A 17,666-nucleotide genomic window follows, 5' to 3' on the forward strand; every position below is an offset into this window, starting at 1 on the left:
CGCTATAATGGGCTACACTACAAAAGACATGAGGACTCTGGTCAACAGTATTCTTTCACAACTCTTCAGCATTCTCTTTCGTGGTCCCCGGTTATTTTATGAACGGGCTGCTTACCAGTGGTCAAAGGTGCTAGGTGAACTGCTACAAAAGCAACGAGTACACAATAGGCCTTGTATCCTAGTTTTTCAGCTGCCCTCAGTGCCACGAAGAAAAGCTTAGTTGGTTGGAACAAAGTAATGGACAAGGTGTTAAAAAAAATCCAAATGCAAAAAAAACATAAAAGAAAACTAGGGTTCTGAATCTGCTGGAAAAGGAGCTTACCAGCTGATAAAATAAGACTGGGCTCATAGTTAAAGTATCCTAAATAATAAGGCAACTGGGATCGGGTAACCTGCTAGTCAATGGGACTTCCGTTAAGGTTCAAACTCCTGAAAATTCAACTAGGGTAACTACTGGTACGGAAATGGGAATTGGCACCAAGAGGGTAACTTCAAGACTACCAAACTTTAGTGGCCTACATCTACTGAATGGCGCGACCACCCACCCGTTCCCTCTTGATCCCTTAGACCACGGGTACTCATAGTACGGCCCGCGGGCCAATAGCGGCCCGGCAAGCCTTCCGTGGCGGCCCGCGGACCATGAGACATCGTACCGGTGTTTTAAAAAAAAAAAAACTTTTTTAAAGAGTGTCTGCGAACACTGCAGGTTGCAGAGACACTCTGCTGCTCTGTGGGGCCCGGCGATTCATCCCAGGAGGCCAGAGTGGAGCTGCAGGGGCGCTAAGAGGAGGTGAAATACAGCAAATCCCCATTCACATGCAAATGGCTGTGAAGTGCTCGGGTGGGGCTGTGTGTCTGTGCGCGCTGGGGAAGCTGTCTCAGCCCGGTGACAGACAGGTGTGCGAGGCGCCCCTTGAGCAGGGCGTCTAGTCTATATGTATAGCATTGTTGTAGGTATATTGGGGAGGAGGGGGGTCTATTCTTTTAATAATGAGGCTCAGCTCTTTTTTTGCCCAGGGTGTACACGGCTTTGAGGTTACAAAAGGATTCTAGCGCCTTGAAGCACCCCTTCTTCTAGTCCAGCGCACTTTTTCTCAAACTTGTTGTTTTCAAATGTGGCACTCCAGTTGGTTGCGTTGAAGTTCAGAATGCATCTGTTTGATGATTGAGATCCCGTGCTCATCCTTGTGTTCATGATGTCACGGAGAGGTTATTCGTACACATGACTCAGCCCGGCATTATAGTGAATGTCACACCGTTTATGCTCGCCCCAGGATCGTTGTTAGCTGGATGGATACTACTTTTGTTAGCGGAATATTGTATGGGTGTTCTTGTTTGTGATGATACTTTTAGGGTTTTACTATAGCGCTTGCATACCCCTCACAGGTCCTCGGATCGCTTTATTGGTGCTCAAATAGTTTGCGTGTTTTAGAGCCTATTGTATGTGAAAATTATTTTGAGCATTTATGAAGTATTTTTGTGTCGTGTGGGGTTTGGAGATGTATGCAATCAGGGGAGTGGGAGATGCTTTATTTCTAAAGGGTGGTGGGGGGCACAGACTGCCTTGGAGATAACCGTGCCAGGGCTCTGGTTTGATTCTTAGAACCAAAGCTGAGTCGTCAAACGATGTAAAGTAAGTCTTGTAACAAATCTCATGAAAAAATATGATAACTTAAAAATGGAGTAAACGTACTGTCAACATTTCTGTGTCGTCATTTAAAAAAAATGAGAATTCCCCCCAAGGACTATTGCACTAGTTATCCAAAATGTGTCACATTGTCATGCTTTCTGTTTAAATAGCTTATATTGTTATTAAATGCGAAACTCGACTATTTAATATTAACTGTGTAATAGTGAGATCTTGTTCTGAATTACTTCATTGACCTCTCAGGCTGGTTAGTTAAAGAACATGATGTATACTGTTCCTTACTGTGCTCTTGTAACTGATGTAACTTCTAACGCAATGATCCTAAATGTAAAGCGCTTTGATACCCTCTTGGGTCAAGTTCGCGCTAGGGAGACGGAGTGAGGGAAGGGGAGTGAGTGAGGGAAGGGGAGTGAGTGAGGGAAGGGAGTGAGGGGAGGGAAGGGGTGAGGAAAGGGGAGTGAGGGAGGGAAGGGGAGTGAGGGAAGGGGAGTGAGGGAAGGGGAGTGAGGGAGGGGAAGTGAGGGAGGGGAAGTGAGGGAGGGGAAGTGAGGGAAGGGGAAGTGAGGGAAGGGGAAGTGAGGGAAGGGGAAGTGAGGGAAGGGGAAGTGAGGGAAGGGGAAGTGAGGGAAGGGGAGTGAGGGAAGGGGAGTGAGGGAGGGAGAGAGGGGGAAGGGGAGTGAGGGAATGGAGTGAGGGAATGGAGTGAGGGGAGGGAGGGAGTGAGGGAGGGAAGGGGAGTGAGGGAGGGAAGGGGAGTGAGGGAGGGAAGGGGAGGGAGGGAAGGGGAGGGAGGGAAGGGGAGTGAGGGAGGGAAGGGGAGTGAGGGAGGGAAGGGGAGTGAGGGAGGGAAGGGGAGTGAGGGAGGGAGAGAGGGGGAAGGGGAGTGAGGGAATGGAGTGAGGGGAGGGAAGGGGTGAGGAAAGGGGAGTGAGGGAGGGAAGGGGAGTGAGGGAGGGAAGGGGAGTGAGGGAAGGGGAGTGAGGGAGGGAAGGGGAGTGAGGGAGGGAAGGGGAGTGAGGGAGGGAAGGGGAGTGAGGGAGGGAAGGGGAGTGAGGGAGGGAAGGGGAGTGAGGGAGGGAAGGGGAGTGAAGGAGGGAAGGGGAGTGAGGGAGGGAAGGGGAGTGAGGGAGGGAAGGGGAGTGAGGGAGGGAAGGGGAGTGAGGGAGGGAAGGAAGGGGAGTGAGGGAGGGAAGGGGAGTGAGGGAAGGGGAGGGGAAGTGAGGGAGGGGAAGTGAGGGAGGGGAAGTGAGGGAGGGGAAGTGAGGGAAGGGGAGTGAGGGAGAGGAAGTGAGGGAAGGGGAGTGAGGGAGAGAGAGAGGGGAGGGAGGGAGAGAGGGAAGGGGAGGGAGGGAGAGAGGGAAGGGGAGGGAGGGAGAGAGGGAAGGGTAGAGAGGGAACGGGAGTGAGGGAGGGGGTGAGGGAAGGTAGTGAGGGAGTGGGGAAGGGGAATGAGGGAAGGGGGTGAGGGAGGGGGAGGGAGGAAGTGAGGGAAGGGGAGTGAGGGAAAGGGAGGGGAGGGAGGGGAGGGAGGGAAGGAGGAGGGGAGTGGGGGAAGAGGAGTGAGGGAAGGAGGGAGTGAGGGAAGGAGGGAGTGAGGGAAGGAGTGAGTGAGGGAAGGAGGGAGTGAGGGAAGGAGGGAGAGGGAAGGGGAGTGAGGGAAGGGGATTGAGGGAAGAGGAGGGAGGGAAGAGGAGGGAGGGAAGAGGAGGGAGGGAATGAGGGAGGGAGGGAGGGAAGGGGAGTGAGAGAAGGGGAGTGAGAGAAGGGGAGAGAAGGGAGGGGAGGGGAGTGAGGGAGGGAGAGAGGGGAGGGGAGTGAGGGAAGAGGAGTAAGGGAAGGGGGGGGAGGGAGGGAGAGAGGGAAGGGAGTGAGGGAAGGGGAGTGAGGGTGAGGGAAGGGGAGTGAGGGAGGGAAAGGGGGAAGGGGAGTGAGGGTGAGGGAAGGAGAGTGAGGGTGAGGGAGGGAAGGAGGGGGAAGGAGAGGTAGGGAAAGGGAGGGAGAAGGAGGGAGGGAGAGCGAAGGTGAGGGAAGGAGAGAGGGAGTGAGACAGTCAGAGTGAGTGAGACAGAGGAAGACAAGGAGGGAGAGAGAGGGAGATAGAGGGATGGAGGGAGGGAGGCAGAGATGTGTGTATATATATATATATATATATATATATATATATATATATCGGGTCTGGTAGCTCAGTGGACGAAGGTGTCCGCTGCAGGGACCTGTGTTCAACCTCATGGTCACAGTTTTTTTTTTGGTTGCTCTAGCCCCGCCCCCTCCCCCACCGGTGCGGCCCTCGGACAAGAACCACACAGTAAATTTGGCCCCTGAGAGAAAGTTTGTGAGTACCCATGCCTTAGACCATGATCCCTTCAAAAACATAAGGAGTAAAACGATGGCTCAACTGGACCGTGAATAACGACCACCAGCCTCACACAGTTAAGTACTATTTGCATAACCATGTCTGTCTACAAATTAAAAGTTGAAAGCTTAGACGTAATTGATTTAATATACCATACAATTAAAGGGCCACAAAACAGAGCAGATAACCAAAAAGATGACTTACTTTTTCTTGGGCCGACTTCACAACACTAACGGTCTGTTTGACTCGCAGGTCCAGGGGCTGACTGGTGCCATCTTCCTCAAAAGTTACCTTCAATGAGCTCTGGAATCAGACAAAGAAGTTTATTGATTAATTCGTACGTGGACTGAGCATTATATCAGCCTAACACACTTTATGAATAAGCACATGATCAACAAAATGATATCAAAGAGCTGAAAACACATGAGAACATCAGTCTTTAATGTTATAAATTCAGGGCATGCCTTACAGCTTGAGGACTACAAAAAGACTACTGAAAATGGAAAGGCAAAATGAGGCGTATGCTGCTCTGTGCCCCTTCTAAAATGTAGTGTACTCCTAAACATCAACGTCTTTAAGAGGAAGGGCTGTCCACCCTAATTTGGCGGTATGCTGGCCATACAAGTACCACCAATTCTTCAGTAAGGACTGAAACGCATAGGTTTAAAAGCACCATCAAAGTGCACCCTCAAAGTCCGTTGCCAGGGGAGGGGGCCACTTTTTGATTGCACCCAAAGTAAACAGCCACTCAGATGAGATCTGTTCTCCACACATTTGAAGAAGTCACATGATTGAAAAAGGTTTATGCAAAAATTACAGACCAACTAGAAAAGACTATGAAACATGTAGCCAAAAAACTTCAGGTTTATCCTGTGAGATATGAACTGAAAATGGAAACTCTTTAGATATTGGTAGGACTCAAAGCACGTTGTATCCAACATAGGGAAACAATGGAGAACGTTTATGCTGGTACCCAATTGCGGTAATATCTTTGCGGTGCAGCAAGATTTTTTAGTACCTCCCTCCTTTGCTCTTCAATGGATCCACCTAACACCACAAACTGAGTAAGCAAAAATATAGGGGCCCATATCATCAAGCCACCTTCACAGTGTACTCACCCACCTCTTTTATGTACTTCACATTTGTGCATGATCCTAAATATATACTTCTTTCCCCTGTTCGGAATTATAAGGATCTTAAGAGGCACAGAGTAGTTCCATGGCCATAGAGAGGAGTGTAGAAGAAGGCGGAGGTCCTTTATAAGTATAAATACTTTTCAGGCCTTTTCCTTTTTAGGTCTCGCTGGAGTGGATTAGTGTCGTTACAACGCAGGCTATTACAACGCCTGCTGTTACAACGCGGTTTTTACATCGCATACCACTACAACGCATAGTGCTTTTAAGCGCTGGATAGTGATTTATTTAATTTACTATTCCAACTCCAGTCCCCGTGGATAGTAGGGAAGGTGTTGGATAGTAAATTAAATATATTCCCTATCCTAGAGCGCCCCCCAGCGCAATGCGTTGTAATGGTTTGCGTTGTAATGGTTGCGTTGTAATGGTAGTGCGTTGTAATAAATGCGTTGTAAGTGATGTTTCCCGCTGGAGTTAGCATCCGAAGGATGCGTCCAGTTAGAGACGTATAGCTGCCCGTCTCCGGGGAATTAGGGACAGGAGGGTGTTACGAGCTTTTCGTGTGGATTTGGGTGCGCGAACGCGCACGTCCAGCACGGCGCCGTGCACACTGTCTTAAACACGGGCACCCACAGGGAGGGAAAGCACACGGGGCGCGGCCACCGGCAATGTGCCCCAACGGCCCCCTCTGCTACCACAACACCGGCCCCACTTACCGGTAGGCTGCCGGTCTGCTCTGGAGCTCCCGTTCTTAGGGGCTGCTGCGGCGGCATCTCCTTATGTAGCGCGGGGCTCGCTCCATCATAAAGGAGCCCCGCGCAGCTCCACCGGCTTCCCCTTCACCCGGGCCCCCTCCTGGGACCCGGGGCTTTCTGCAGCAACTCCGGTCTCCTTCCACCGCATGGGAGACCGGCAACGACAGCTAAAGTTTCCCCCAGGCAGGGGGAAGCGGAAACCTCGATCAGGCCCCGCCCACGTCTCCTCCGTGTTTGCCTGTCTTCCTGCCTCGGCGGCCGCCAATGCCTTAGCGCGGCCCCGAGCAGGGAGGCGGGCACAGCGTCTCCCGTCCACAGTACAGCGAGGTAGGCTCTCGCTTAGAGAAATCAATTGTTTGGAAGGCAGTGCACCGGGGGATCTTGTTCCATAACAAAGCGCTGCATTTCAGCTGCTCTCCTGGCAGGGGTCACAGGAGACAGCCAAGCTTCTTCCCGCCTTGGCACCAACACAGCTGGGGAAGATGATCACATTAGCATATCTATAGAATCTGGGGAGCAACCCCGCCCCCCATTGAGTCTCCCCTCCCATTCTCCCCCAAGAGACAAACTTTAAGAAGCTGAGAGGGCTTGGGGGTCACAATCCTACAATCCTGAGCGAAAGCAGAGCAAGATGGCGAGCCTTCTGACTCTGGGAGGTGGAACCAGCGAGGAGAGGGGGGTCCGCAGGGACCCCGGTGCCAGTGCAGAGCCCGAGGTATGGCAGATCTTCATTCCGGTGCTCTCCCTCTCGCCCACCATGCTGGGCCTCCACAGACACCAGGGTGCACCGGGGCCAAGGAGCGCACCCGAGAGCCGGCCTTTAGGAGCCAGAGGATGGCACAGAGGTGAGAACCGATGACTGTACACTAGAGGGCAGCCCTGTTCACCACTGACGTCTGGGCAAGTGGGCAGGCCAAGAGGTGCACACTCAGTGCCACATAATTATATGCCACACAATTACACTCTACTGAATACAACATACACTCACACAATACCACTCAGTGCCACGTAATTATATGCTACATAATTACACTGCGCTCAACGCAACATACACTCCAAACACCACTCAATGCCACATCATTACACACCACATAATTACACTCTACTGAATGCAGCACACACTCCACACAATACCACTCAATGCCACATAATTATATGCTAAATAATTACAATGCAACATACACTCCAAACAATACCACTCAGTGCCACATAATTACACGCCACACAATTACTTTACTGAATACAACATACACTCCTCATAACACCACTCAGTGCCACATAGTTATATGCTACATAATTACTGCGCTCACGCAACATACACTCCAAATACCACTCAGTGCCATATAATTACACGCCACATAATTACACTGCACTCAATGCAACATACACTCCAAATACCACTCAGTGCCATATAATTACAAGCCACATAATTACACTGCACTCAATGCAACACACTCCACACAATACCACTCAGTGCCACATAATTATATGTTACATAATTACACTGCACTCAATGCAACATACACTCCAAATACCACTCAGTGGCACATAATTACACGCCACATAATTACACTCTACTAAATACAACATACACTCCAGACAATACCACTCGGTGCCACATAATTATATGCTACATAATTACACTGCACTCAATGCAACATACACTCCAAATACCACTCAGTGCCACATAATTACACGCCACATAATTACACTGCACTCAATGCAACATACACTCCAAATACAACTCAGTGCCACATAATTACACGCCACATAATTACACTGCACTCAATGCAACATACACTCCAAATACCACTCAGTGCCACATAATTACACGCCACATAATTACACTGCACTCAATGCAACATACACTCCAAATACCACTCAGTGCCACATAATTACACGCCACATAATTACACTGCACTCAATGCAACATACACTCCAAATACCACTCAGTGCCACATAATTACACGCCACATAATTACACTGCACGCAATGCAACATACACTCCAAATATCACTCAGTGCCACATAATTACACGCCACATAATTACACTGCACCCGATGCAACAATACACTCCAAATACCACTCAGTGCCACATAGTTACACGCCACATAATTACACTGCACTCAATGCAACATACACTCCAAATACAACTCAGTGCTACATAATTACACGCCCCATAATTACACTCTACTGAATGCAACACACACACTCCACACAATACCACTCAGTGCCACATAATTATATCTATCTATAGCCCTCACTCTATCAATCTATCTATCTATCTATCACCCTCACTCTATTTATCTATCGCCCCCACTCTATCTATCGCCCTCACTCTATATATCACATCACCACAACATCACTCGGCACCACCACAGCATCACTCAGGGGCACCACAACATCACTCAGCGCCACCACAGCATCAATCTGTGCAACCATTCAACAACAACTAGTTCAAATATGTTCTCTCAATGTTTCAAGCTTTATTATAAATGTCACAAAAAAGATGCTAATATTTCACATCTATTCTTGTATTTTCATCACAATAAAATACACTGAACATAATCTTCACAAAAGTTATTTACAAAACTTTAAGCGATTGCCATTATAAATTACAATAACTTTTATTTAAGTATTAATTATTAAAAAATAAATAAAAGCCATTTATTTGTAATATCAATACATGTAAGTCACGTAAATAAAACACATATTGCATTACAAATGCTATAGGTGTCACATTTGCGAAAGCTATACCTATTAGCATTGTAAATAACAAAGCTATTCATTTCGCTATTTTCAAAACCAACACATAAATACAAAATTTGTCATTTACAATACCAATAGCTCAAACTTTTCTAATGCGAGACCTATTGCATTGCAAATGCTTGTTCTACACTGGCGGAGAATGAAACGTTTTGTTGTGATTGGTTAAAGAGGAGCACAGATCCAGGGAGTGGGGAGGGGAGGTGTCCCAAAACATGTTTGGGCACTAATGCATTTTTTCCATAGACTTTGCACTCGCGCGTAGCAGCCAAACATACAGTCCATGAAATTTAGCAGGATTGTAGAGGATGGTGTTACAGGTAAGTAGGGCTTTTATTTTTTTACGTTATCAGGCATTTAAGATTATGGATATCTATTGTTGTGGTATATTTCAGAAACTTTTGCAATATTTTGCATAAGTATCACAGTACATAGCGATGTTATGTTATGTTATGGGATCTTATTTGGCGCACGGCTGCCCCAGCAAAGGGGCGTCCCGGCGCTTTGCAAAAAGGGAAGTAAGCTACAGCGGATGGAACCTGGGATTCACTCACCTAGAGGTTTAGCAGAAAAGGTTGGTTTTTATGGCCTTTCTGAATGACGGTACAAAAGGGGGTGGTGATGGACGGAGCATCTGAATCAATCAAACACTCACACCCAGTCAAAAGATCTGGGTTTAATCCATCCTGTGGCAGGGTATGCTCAGACGCGAGTCCCTTGCTCACTTTGCCACTGGATTCAAGCAAGCCGGGCTGAAGACGGCTGGAATGCTGGAAACCGGTCCTCGGAAGCTTGTTTCCGGTCCAGGGAAGACATGGCTTGGCAGTTCGGGCTGGACTGGACTGTTCTCATGAGACACAGGGTCAGACTGATTTGCATATAGCCATGTCTGGACTGGGGTGGCAGAGTGGGCTAAAGAACGGTGATGGATTAAACCCAGATCTTTTGACTGGGTGTGAGTGTTTGATTGATGCAGATGCTCCGTCCATCACCACCCCCTTTTGTACCGCTTTCTGAATGACAGCAGGTCGTTAAGACCGCGAATTTGGGAGGGTAAAGCATTCCAGAGCTTAGCTGCAAGGTGCCGGAAGGAGCGGCCGCCCATCCGGGCCAGCTTAAAATGGGGGACAACTGCCAACTTTTGGCCTTCCGAACGAAGAGCACGACGGGGTGTGTATGCTGTTAAAAGAGGGCTCAGCATAGGTGTCGAGGTAGTTTTCAAGACCTTGAATGCGAGACATAAGGTTTTAAAATGAATCCTCTTCTCTACCGGGAGCCAGTTGAGTTTAATGAGCGTGCTACTCACAGATTTAAAATGAGGGAGGCCTGTCAGGGCTCTAGCCGCAGCGTTCTGGACTCGTTGAATTCTAGATTTTTCGGCCTGATTTGCTCCTACAAGTAGAGAGTTTGCGTAGTCCATACATGAGAGAATAGCTGACTGCACCACTAGCTGGCGTGTCGAAAAACTTTGGGATCGGTTTGAGGTTCCGAAGGATGCCGAAGTACGTTGCCGCAACTGTTTTTGTCTGGTGGGTAAAATTGAGGACATAGTCCATCCAGATGACAAGACATTATGTGATTGGCCAATGACTGCCTTTACAAAAGTTAAAGGCAGCCATGTTTTAGGTACACTTTGGCTGTCTTCTGGATTACGCCCTTAGATATAATTGAGCATTTGGTTGGATAATGTTTTCCTACTGGTTATCAATTTATTGAAGTGGTAATAGGTACAGAAAATGTATACGCTTCTATATATTTTATACAAACATGTACGCAGTACCGCTATACTTCCTAGGAAATAAAACAGTACTTAAAGTGAACTTTAAAAAAAAAAAATACTTTACTACAACACATTTTACAAATATAGTGTACTACAATGTATTTTCTATTTTTAACATTTAAATATTCACGAAAAATTCTACGGAGTAAGACAGTAATATTTACTAATTACTGTGCTACTTATAACACTTTTTAAAACATGCAGTTATTCCTAAAGTACTGTAAAAATATAAAGAAAATTAAAAACAAATTTCTCTACTCTATCCTTTTAATAAAGTGGCAAACGGTAGGGAACAATATTAAAACCTACTACTTGCCTTTATCTAAGACCTTAACCCAGAACACAGCAAAAGCCAGAATGCAGCTAAACTGTGCTTAAAACTACATGGTAGCCTTTAATATCAGGTAAATGTAACCATTAGCTAATCACATACTGCCATCGTATCCGCTTGTACAGCACTATACTGCATACTTATCACAATATATAACTAAGTATTTTAAAACGTATAACTTTAACACTACTTGCACTATTCACACATATTATCAAAAATTACTATTTGCACTTCATAATCTATATTCCTGCCACATTATATCTACATCCGTAAAAACACTTCTGCTACATCCGTTTCAATTTCCACACGCCACCCTGCTGTATACTATTGCATTCTACATCACTCCACTCATGCCTCTCCACTTTACTCTACTCCACTGTATGACGCTATACTCTATGCTATTACACTATGTCACTGCACTCTACACCACTCCACATCACTATATGCTATTAAACTATACACCATGCCATTCTACGCCACTTCGCGCTATTCCACTGTAAGCTATTCCACTATATGCCATTCCACTTTACGTCACTTGGAATGTACCCCAGTACACTCCACATTATTCTATTCGACACCAGTCCACTCTACGCTAATTCACTGTATGCCACTCTTCCCCACTCCACTGTACGCTATTACACTCTACGTCACTCCATTCTAGGACACTCAAGTCTACGCCACTCCACTTTAATCAAATCCACTATATGGCACTACACTCTACGCTGTTCCACTGTATACCACTACACTGTACAACACTTCAGTGAACACCACTGAACGCTAATCCAGTTTACGCCATGCCACTAAAAGACAATCCATTTTATGCCACTCCACTTTATGGCACTCAACGCTGCTACGCTCTATGCCATTCCACTGTACTAACTCCGCTCTACTCTACGCTATTCCACCATATGCCACTCCATTCTATGTCACTTTAAAATACGTCAGTACACTCAACGTTATGCCACTCCACTTCAGTCCACTGTACACTACTCCACTATGCTCCAACCCCCTCCACTCCACAACACTCCATGGCATTTCACTCTACAACACTATGGTATTCCACTGTACCTCACTCCACTCTTAACCACTCCACTGTACGCCAATCCAGTCTACAATATTCTATTATACGCTACTTCACTATAGAACACTCCACTTTATGTTATTTAACTGTACGCCACTCTACTATATGTTATTCAATGTACGCCACATTACTCTACGATATGACAAACCACACTGCACTCTACGCCACTCCAGTCTACAACGCTAGTCTACTATGCGACAATCTTTTCCATTGTATAACACCATGCCCCTCCACTCAACAAAGCTACTGCATTCTATACCATTAACCTGTAAAACACTGTACTCCAGTCTATGTCACTGTACAACACTGTATTTCACTGTATGCCACTATACCAAGCCGCCCTTCACTCTATGCAACTCACCCTATACCACTGCACCAGAATACCCTCTAGTCTGGGACACTACTCCACGCCATTTCGCTCAATGGCACTGTATGCCACTTGAATCTACAGCTCTATCCCACTCCTCTGTGCCACATACTACTACACAACACTATAATCCACTCTATGCCACTCCATTCTACTCCACTCTAAAACAGTTTCCCATACTCAACGGCACAGAATACCACTCCACTCTGACACTTTACTCCATTCTTTGCTACGCCACTACACTGTACTCCACTCAGCAACTCTGTAGTATACAAGATCCAATTGACATTTTATTTAGTTGTGCGGAATACCACTCCTCATTTCAACTGAACAGTTTAACCCATACTACGCCAGTGTACGCTGCGCCACTGTACAACACTCTAATTCCCTCTTCACCACTGTACGACACTACTCAACTCTAAGACACATTATGTAGATACCTATACGCCACTACACCACTTTACCCCACTGTATTCTATAACACACTACTCCACTCTCATCTACTACCACTCCATTCGACTATACCACTGGACTCTACTACACTCTCTACCACTACAGTCCAAAACACTCTGCAACACTGTCCAGTACCCCACTACACTGTACAACAATCTACTCCACTTGACTGTACTCTACTCTATGACAATTTCCAACATTCTACTACACTGTATCACACTTTACTACGACACTGTATGATACACCAGCCACTCTACTCGGAGTTTCAGTTCACTACACTGTATCCTACATGACTGCACTGAACTCCACAACACTCTACTCCTTTGTACAATACTTTAGCCCAATCTACGCCACTGTTCAACTCTACGCCAGTCTTCTGTACGACACTACAGTACTCTTTGAAACTCCACTCTACAAGACTCTACTACACTCCCTGCCACTATATGACACTTTATACCCATCCATTCCATGCCACTATTCTACACTGTATAACACCCCAGCACATGCCACTCTACTATATGACGCGCCACTCCACTATAAGACACTCTCCTACACTGTACGACACTCCAATGTATGACACTACACAATACGATACTCTGCTAAAAGTCGCTCCACTCAACTGTACTACACCCTAATGTGCTGTACTTCACGTTATGCTACTAAACTATACAAACATTAGAAATTCTAAAGTTCTAGTTCCAACTTCAATTGATCATTTACACTCCACCTTCAATTTACTGTAAGTTAAACACCTCCGTACTCAGTCGTCACCTCACTAGCCACACTACATTAACTAGAACTTGCGCCTTCTCCATGACTTTAAAGCATATGATTAGCACAGCGCCATCTACCACGAACTGTAAAAATAACAAAAGCTTTTTACCACTCCAGGCACAGTGTTATAGCTTTGGATTGGTAGAATACCATCCAAGCCAACCTGGAATGAAGAAAAGCAACCCCAGACATGTTTTTCACTATCATTATAGCTCTTCAGAGAGTTTTCGCTATGTCAAGACAAAGAGGGAGCACCCAGTACAAGTCAAAACAATACCCTTTTGAGGCTTAGAGTGCCGCATAAGTTATGCAAAAAAGGGGAGAACTATGGGTAGTTCCCAAGTTGAGGTGGGAACTACCCAGAGTTCTCGGCTTCTATTCCGCATAATTTATTCAGCACTCTAAGCCTCAAAGGATATTGATTTGAAATATATATTCACTTTGCACATTCATACAGGCTTTTGAATAATTCTGAAGAGGAATCTGTGTACGGGAATAGCAAAGGATGTCACCAGAAGGGGATTCGGGCAATGTAGTACCTCCCGTAGACATATTACTCGATCGGACATATGATCAGGCCTTTAGCCGCAATGGTGAATCTTCTATTTCAGTAGCAAACCTGGGCGAGGCTAGGAGTCAACATAAATGCTCTTTTAGCGTTTGTCGCTGACACAATAGTTTCTTAGCTCCGATTAAAAATAAAAACCTGCCCTTTCTGCGAGAAAACCAGAGCCTCAGTAGCAACCAGTATCCAGTAAAGTTGCATTAGCACGGAGGTCTATAGGAAGCCCACCGTGCCTGGTCTGGTAAAAAAAAAAAAAACAGGGCAATTTTTATTATTATTTTTAATGTCCAAAGAGTCTCTGATCATGCTCTTGAGGAAACTCACACATTATGCCTATCATCAAGGGACCAGCTTTTCTTAGCAAACCCCCTGTTTATAAATCACTAGGTGTCTTCTTACTCCACAATTCAGCACAGAATGCAGGTAACAGAATCGGACTCTAGTGAACTGTAAGCAGAACTCCACTGCTCCATTTACATTTCTGCCGGACACTGGTGCCCTCTGGAGCCATCCAATGTGGGCGAGTGGTTGCAAACAACCATCTATGGACTTCAAGACGTGGCAGCTGGGGTAGCATGTGCTTTCACCCTGGCTACCGCATTGGTGATAGTTATTCCCAGAAGGGCGGCCTAAGAAATAAAACGTAAACCGGAATTGAAAGCCTTTCAACTCAGAGTGCTGCAATTCATCATTCCTATTATGTCACCAGGTGTTAAAGGGGGCGTGATGTCATTTCCATTTTCAGAAATTCACGTACAGGTATTTTTTCACTAATGTTTTAATCTAAGACATTTTGTGTTCAACAAAAATGGTACTTTACTGCATTTTTTTCGTATTAGTCTTCCTGTGCATGCAACCTGCTTTTACCTAACGCCTAATTACAATATTTGGGGATTCACTCGTGCACTTTTTGCACGTACATATCTCAACAACTGTCATTTGATTTACTGCCGTTCCAAACCGTGCGGTTTACTGAATTTCGAGCATGTGTTTCATTGGAAGTTATTGTAAAGCACTACTAACCAAGCTAGGTAGCATCAGAGCGCCTTGAGGTAGGATACAGTGGTAGGTAGGGCGCTAACAGGTGAGATGGGTGACCAGGAGAACCAGTAACCATGGTAACGGACCCGGAGACGAAAGTCTTGGAAAGAGTTAATAGCCATAGAGGTGACCGAGAAGGATGGCAGATTCCCGTTTTTGGTGTCTAACCTGCCCGGTCCGCGGCAGGAATGCCCATGTCTGGTCTGATGAGAGCTTTGATTAAACACTGATCCACCTCTTTGACCTTGATCCATCTGATGGATTGTCGAGGGGCCCATCACCATAACAACGACATTCTAAGAGGATCTTCTACCCCAATACAGTGCCAGGTTCACCGTCATGCATGGCTAGGTCGCTTGGGAAAGGCCGTGTCTAAGAAAATACACTTCACTTGCAGTTTGCTGATTTTTTTCCTTGAAGAGCAGCATTTGTCTCGTCTTTGTGTACATTCCTGGGCGTGTCTGCACCTGGCAGATCCACACAAGTGTTGTGTGAAACAGCTGCTTGCTCGCGGCTGCCCTCGGCGTGCCTGCTTCTCCTTATGAAGATGTGTGCAGGGGTCGGAAAGCCCCCGGCAAGTACACGCGTGCACAGCAGGGGCTGTGTTCGTGACATAAAGAGGACCCTGCACATCGGAGCACCTGCTCAAAAAGAATGACAAACAGGCAGCAGAGACCAAGAAGGAACCACTTTCGGGTGCTGGAAAGGAATGGCTTGTGGACAAACATCGACGACGAAACACGACCTAAAACGTGCACGGCAAAAATCAATCAAGTCCGACAATGAGCACAACCGGTGCTTGTAAAATAGGTCCAAACCTCCAACTGGGACACGAATAGAATTCCGTGTATGTGTAATTCGTTTATTTTTACCACGATACTTTTTCAATGTATACAATACATTACAGCGTCCCTACAATAATAATTAGTCAGCACGAGCTGGACAGAAGGTCATGTGAAGGTCATTGTGTATTTTCGGTGTGGGAAGCAGCCGGGAGCTGCAGTGGTGCACCGGGACGCGTGAGAATAGAATGTTCTGGAATGCTACCAAGAAAGCGCAGTCCCTCAGGGCGACACGCTGCTACATTCAAGGAAATCACCAGCGGCTTGGAGGGGAGGGTGCGGGGGAGAGTGGGAAGGGTGCGGAGGTTACGTAAATATAGAAAGCAAATGAAACCACCATGACCTGTTTCTACCAAACGCTGCTGGGAAACAACACAGGCCCGGGCCACCTCGATATGCGCTTAAAACGACATGACAGGCACTGACAGGGAAACAGAGATTTCCATCTTGTAGATTCAAGTGCTCACAATTCTCCACAACAGAGGCTCACAGTTTCAGCACATTCTGCAGCAGTAAAAACATCACGCGCAAAATGGCACAGTAAAGCACGCGCTCACATGTGCCAGAACGCCTCGTGCCCGGATCCCAAAATCTGCACCCCTGCATATTTTGCATGGGGGCATTCATTGTGGGATTGCAGAAAGGGTCACTGTGCCCCTCTTTGTTGCTGACTGAACATATACCCTTTGGAAACAACCGCGGACGGTAAAGACCTGTGGGGTGAAGCTAGTCGTTCAACATGGGTGATACTGCACCCGTAGTGGCAATGTGGCATGGATCCACACGAACAATCTGCACAGCAGCCTCGAGTGGGGTCCCAAAGGCCCAGGAGTGCGGGCGCGTGGTCCAAGCAGACATCCTATACACGGGGCCTTGAGTAGGATCCGAAGGCCCACACGTGTTTGCGCGTGGCCCAACGCACATCCTGTACCCCAGCTCTCGAGTGGGATCCTAAAGGCCCGCCCAATCAAAATGGAGCAGCTGGTGAGCTGTTTATTTTATCCCTCTGTGAACGGTCCGTTTCTGATTCAGAGCAAGACTGCCCTTTATTAGCTGGTCGCAGTGTCCGTTTAAAACCAGGCACCTTAGGTTCGGCTGTGCCGAGGAGCAAACCTAGGCTGCGGTGCCCCTTTAATAACATTGGGCCATATTTACAGCACGGGACTTTTTTCTTTTTACACTCCTTGTTATGAGCGGTTTATTCGAACTCCTTCACCAGGAGGAAATAAAGACATCTCGCAGGATGTGCTTAATTAGCATGCTTGTGAAATGAAAGCCTGGGACAGACAACACGGTGTCCTGCCAGCCCGAGGCAATCTGTCGAGTCAAATTCACGGAACCGCACACCCCCCGGAGCCAGCAGCATGGCCGATTCACGAGAAACGTGTACGTACAGCACAAGACAGCCACGCGCAATCTGTAATCACGGGAGAGGGGAACCATCGACACTGAAACAGCTGCACTAGGGGTAAACATCAATCCACACACCAGCCAACCAGTGCAGCGACTCAAGCTATAGGAAACCCCGCAGCATTCGATCCATTAATGACCTTTACATTTATTTACTTTGTTTGGAATCCTATATCGGACACCAAGTCCCCGACGACGTCAACGTGCTTTAGAAATAGCAGAAGCAACGTGCTTCGATGGCACACTTTCAAACACATTGGTGAATAGTGTCAAACAGGTCTCTGTGCTCTATTGCAGGGCAAGTGCTCCATTAGGGCTCGCACAAAGAGGATTCTTGTGAGAGGTCTGTCGGCTGGCTGGCAGAAGA

The 17,666-nt window shown here is 46.8% G+C and overlaps 1 protein-coding gene across 1 annotated transcript in view; it reads right to left on the minus strand.

Annotated features, from left to right (window-relative positions):
- C2CD2 (C2 calcium dependent domain containing 2) overlaps window positions 1-17,666 on the minus strand; it is a 417,550-nt gene that overhangs the window by 262,573 nt on the left and 137,311 nt on the right. The window contains exon 2 of the mRNA XM_086935444.1: window positions 4,206-4,304. Within this exon, the coding sequence (XP_086791570.1) occupies window positions 4,206-4,304 (99 nt within the window). The remainder of the gene's footprint in view (window positions 1-4,205; window positions 4,305-17,666) is intronic.

This window comes from Lissotriton vulgaris, chromosome 8 (genome assembly GCF_964263255.1).
Source record: "Lissotriton vulgaris chromosome 8, aLisVul1.2, whole genome shotgun sequence".
Classification (NCBI taxonomy): Eukaryota; Metazoa; Chordata; class Amphibia; order Caudata; family Salamandridae; genus Lissotriton; species Lissotriton vulgaris.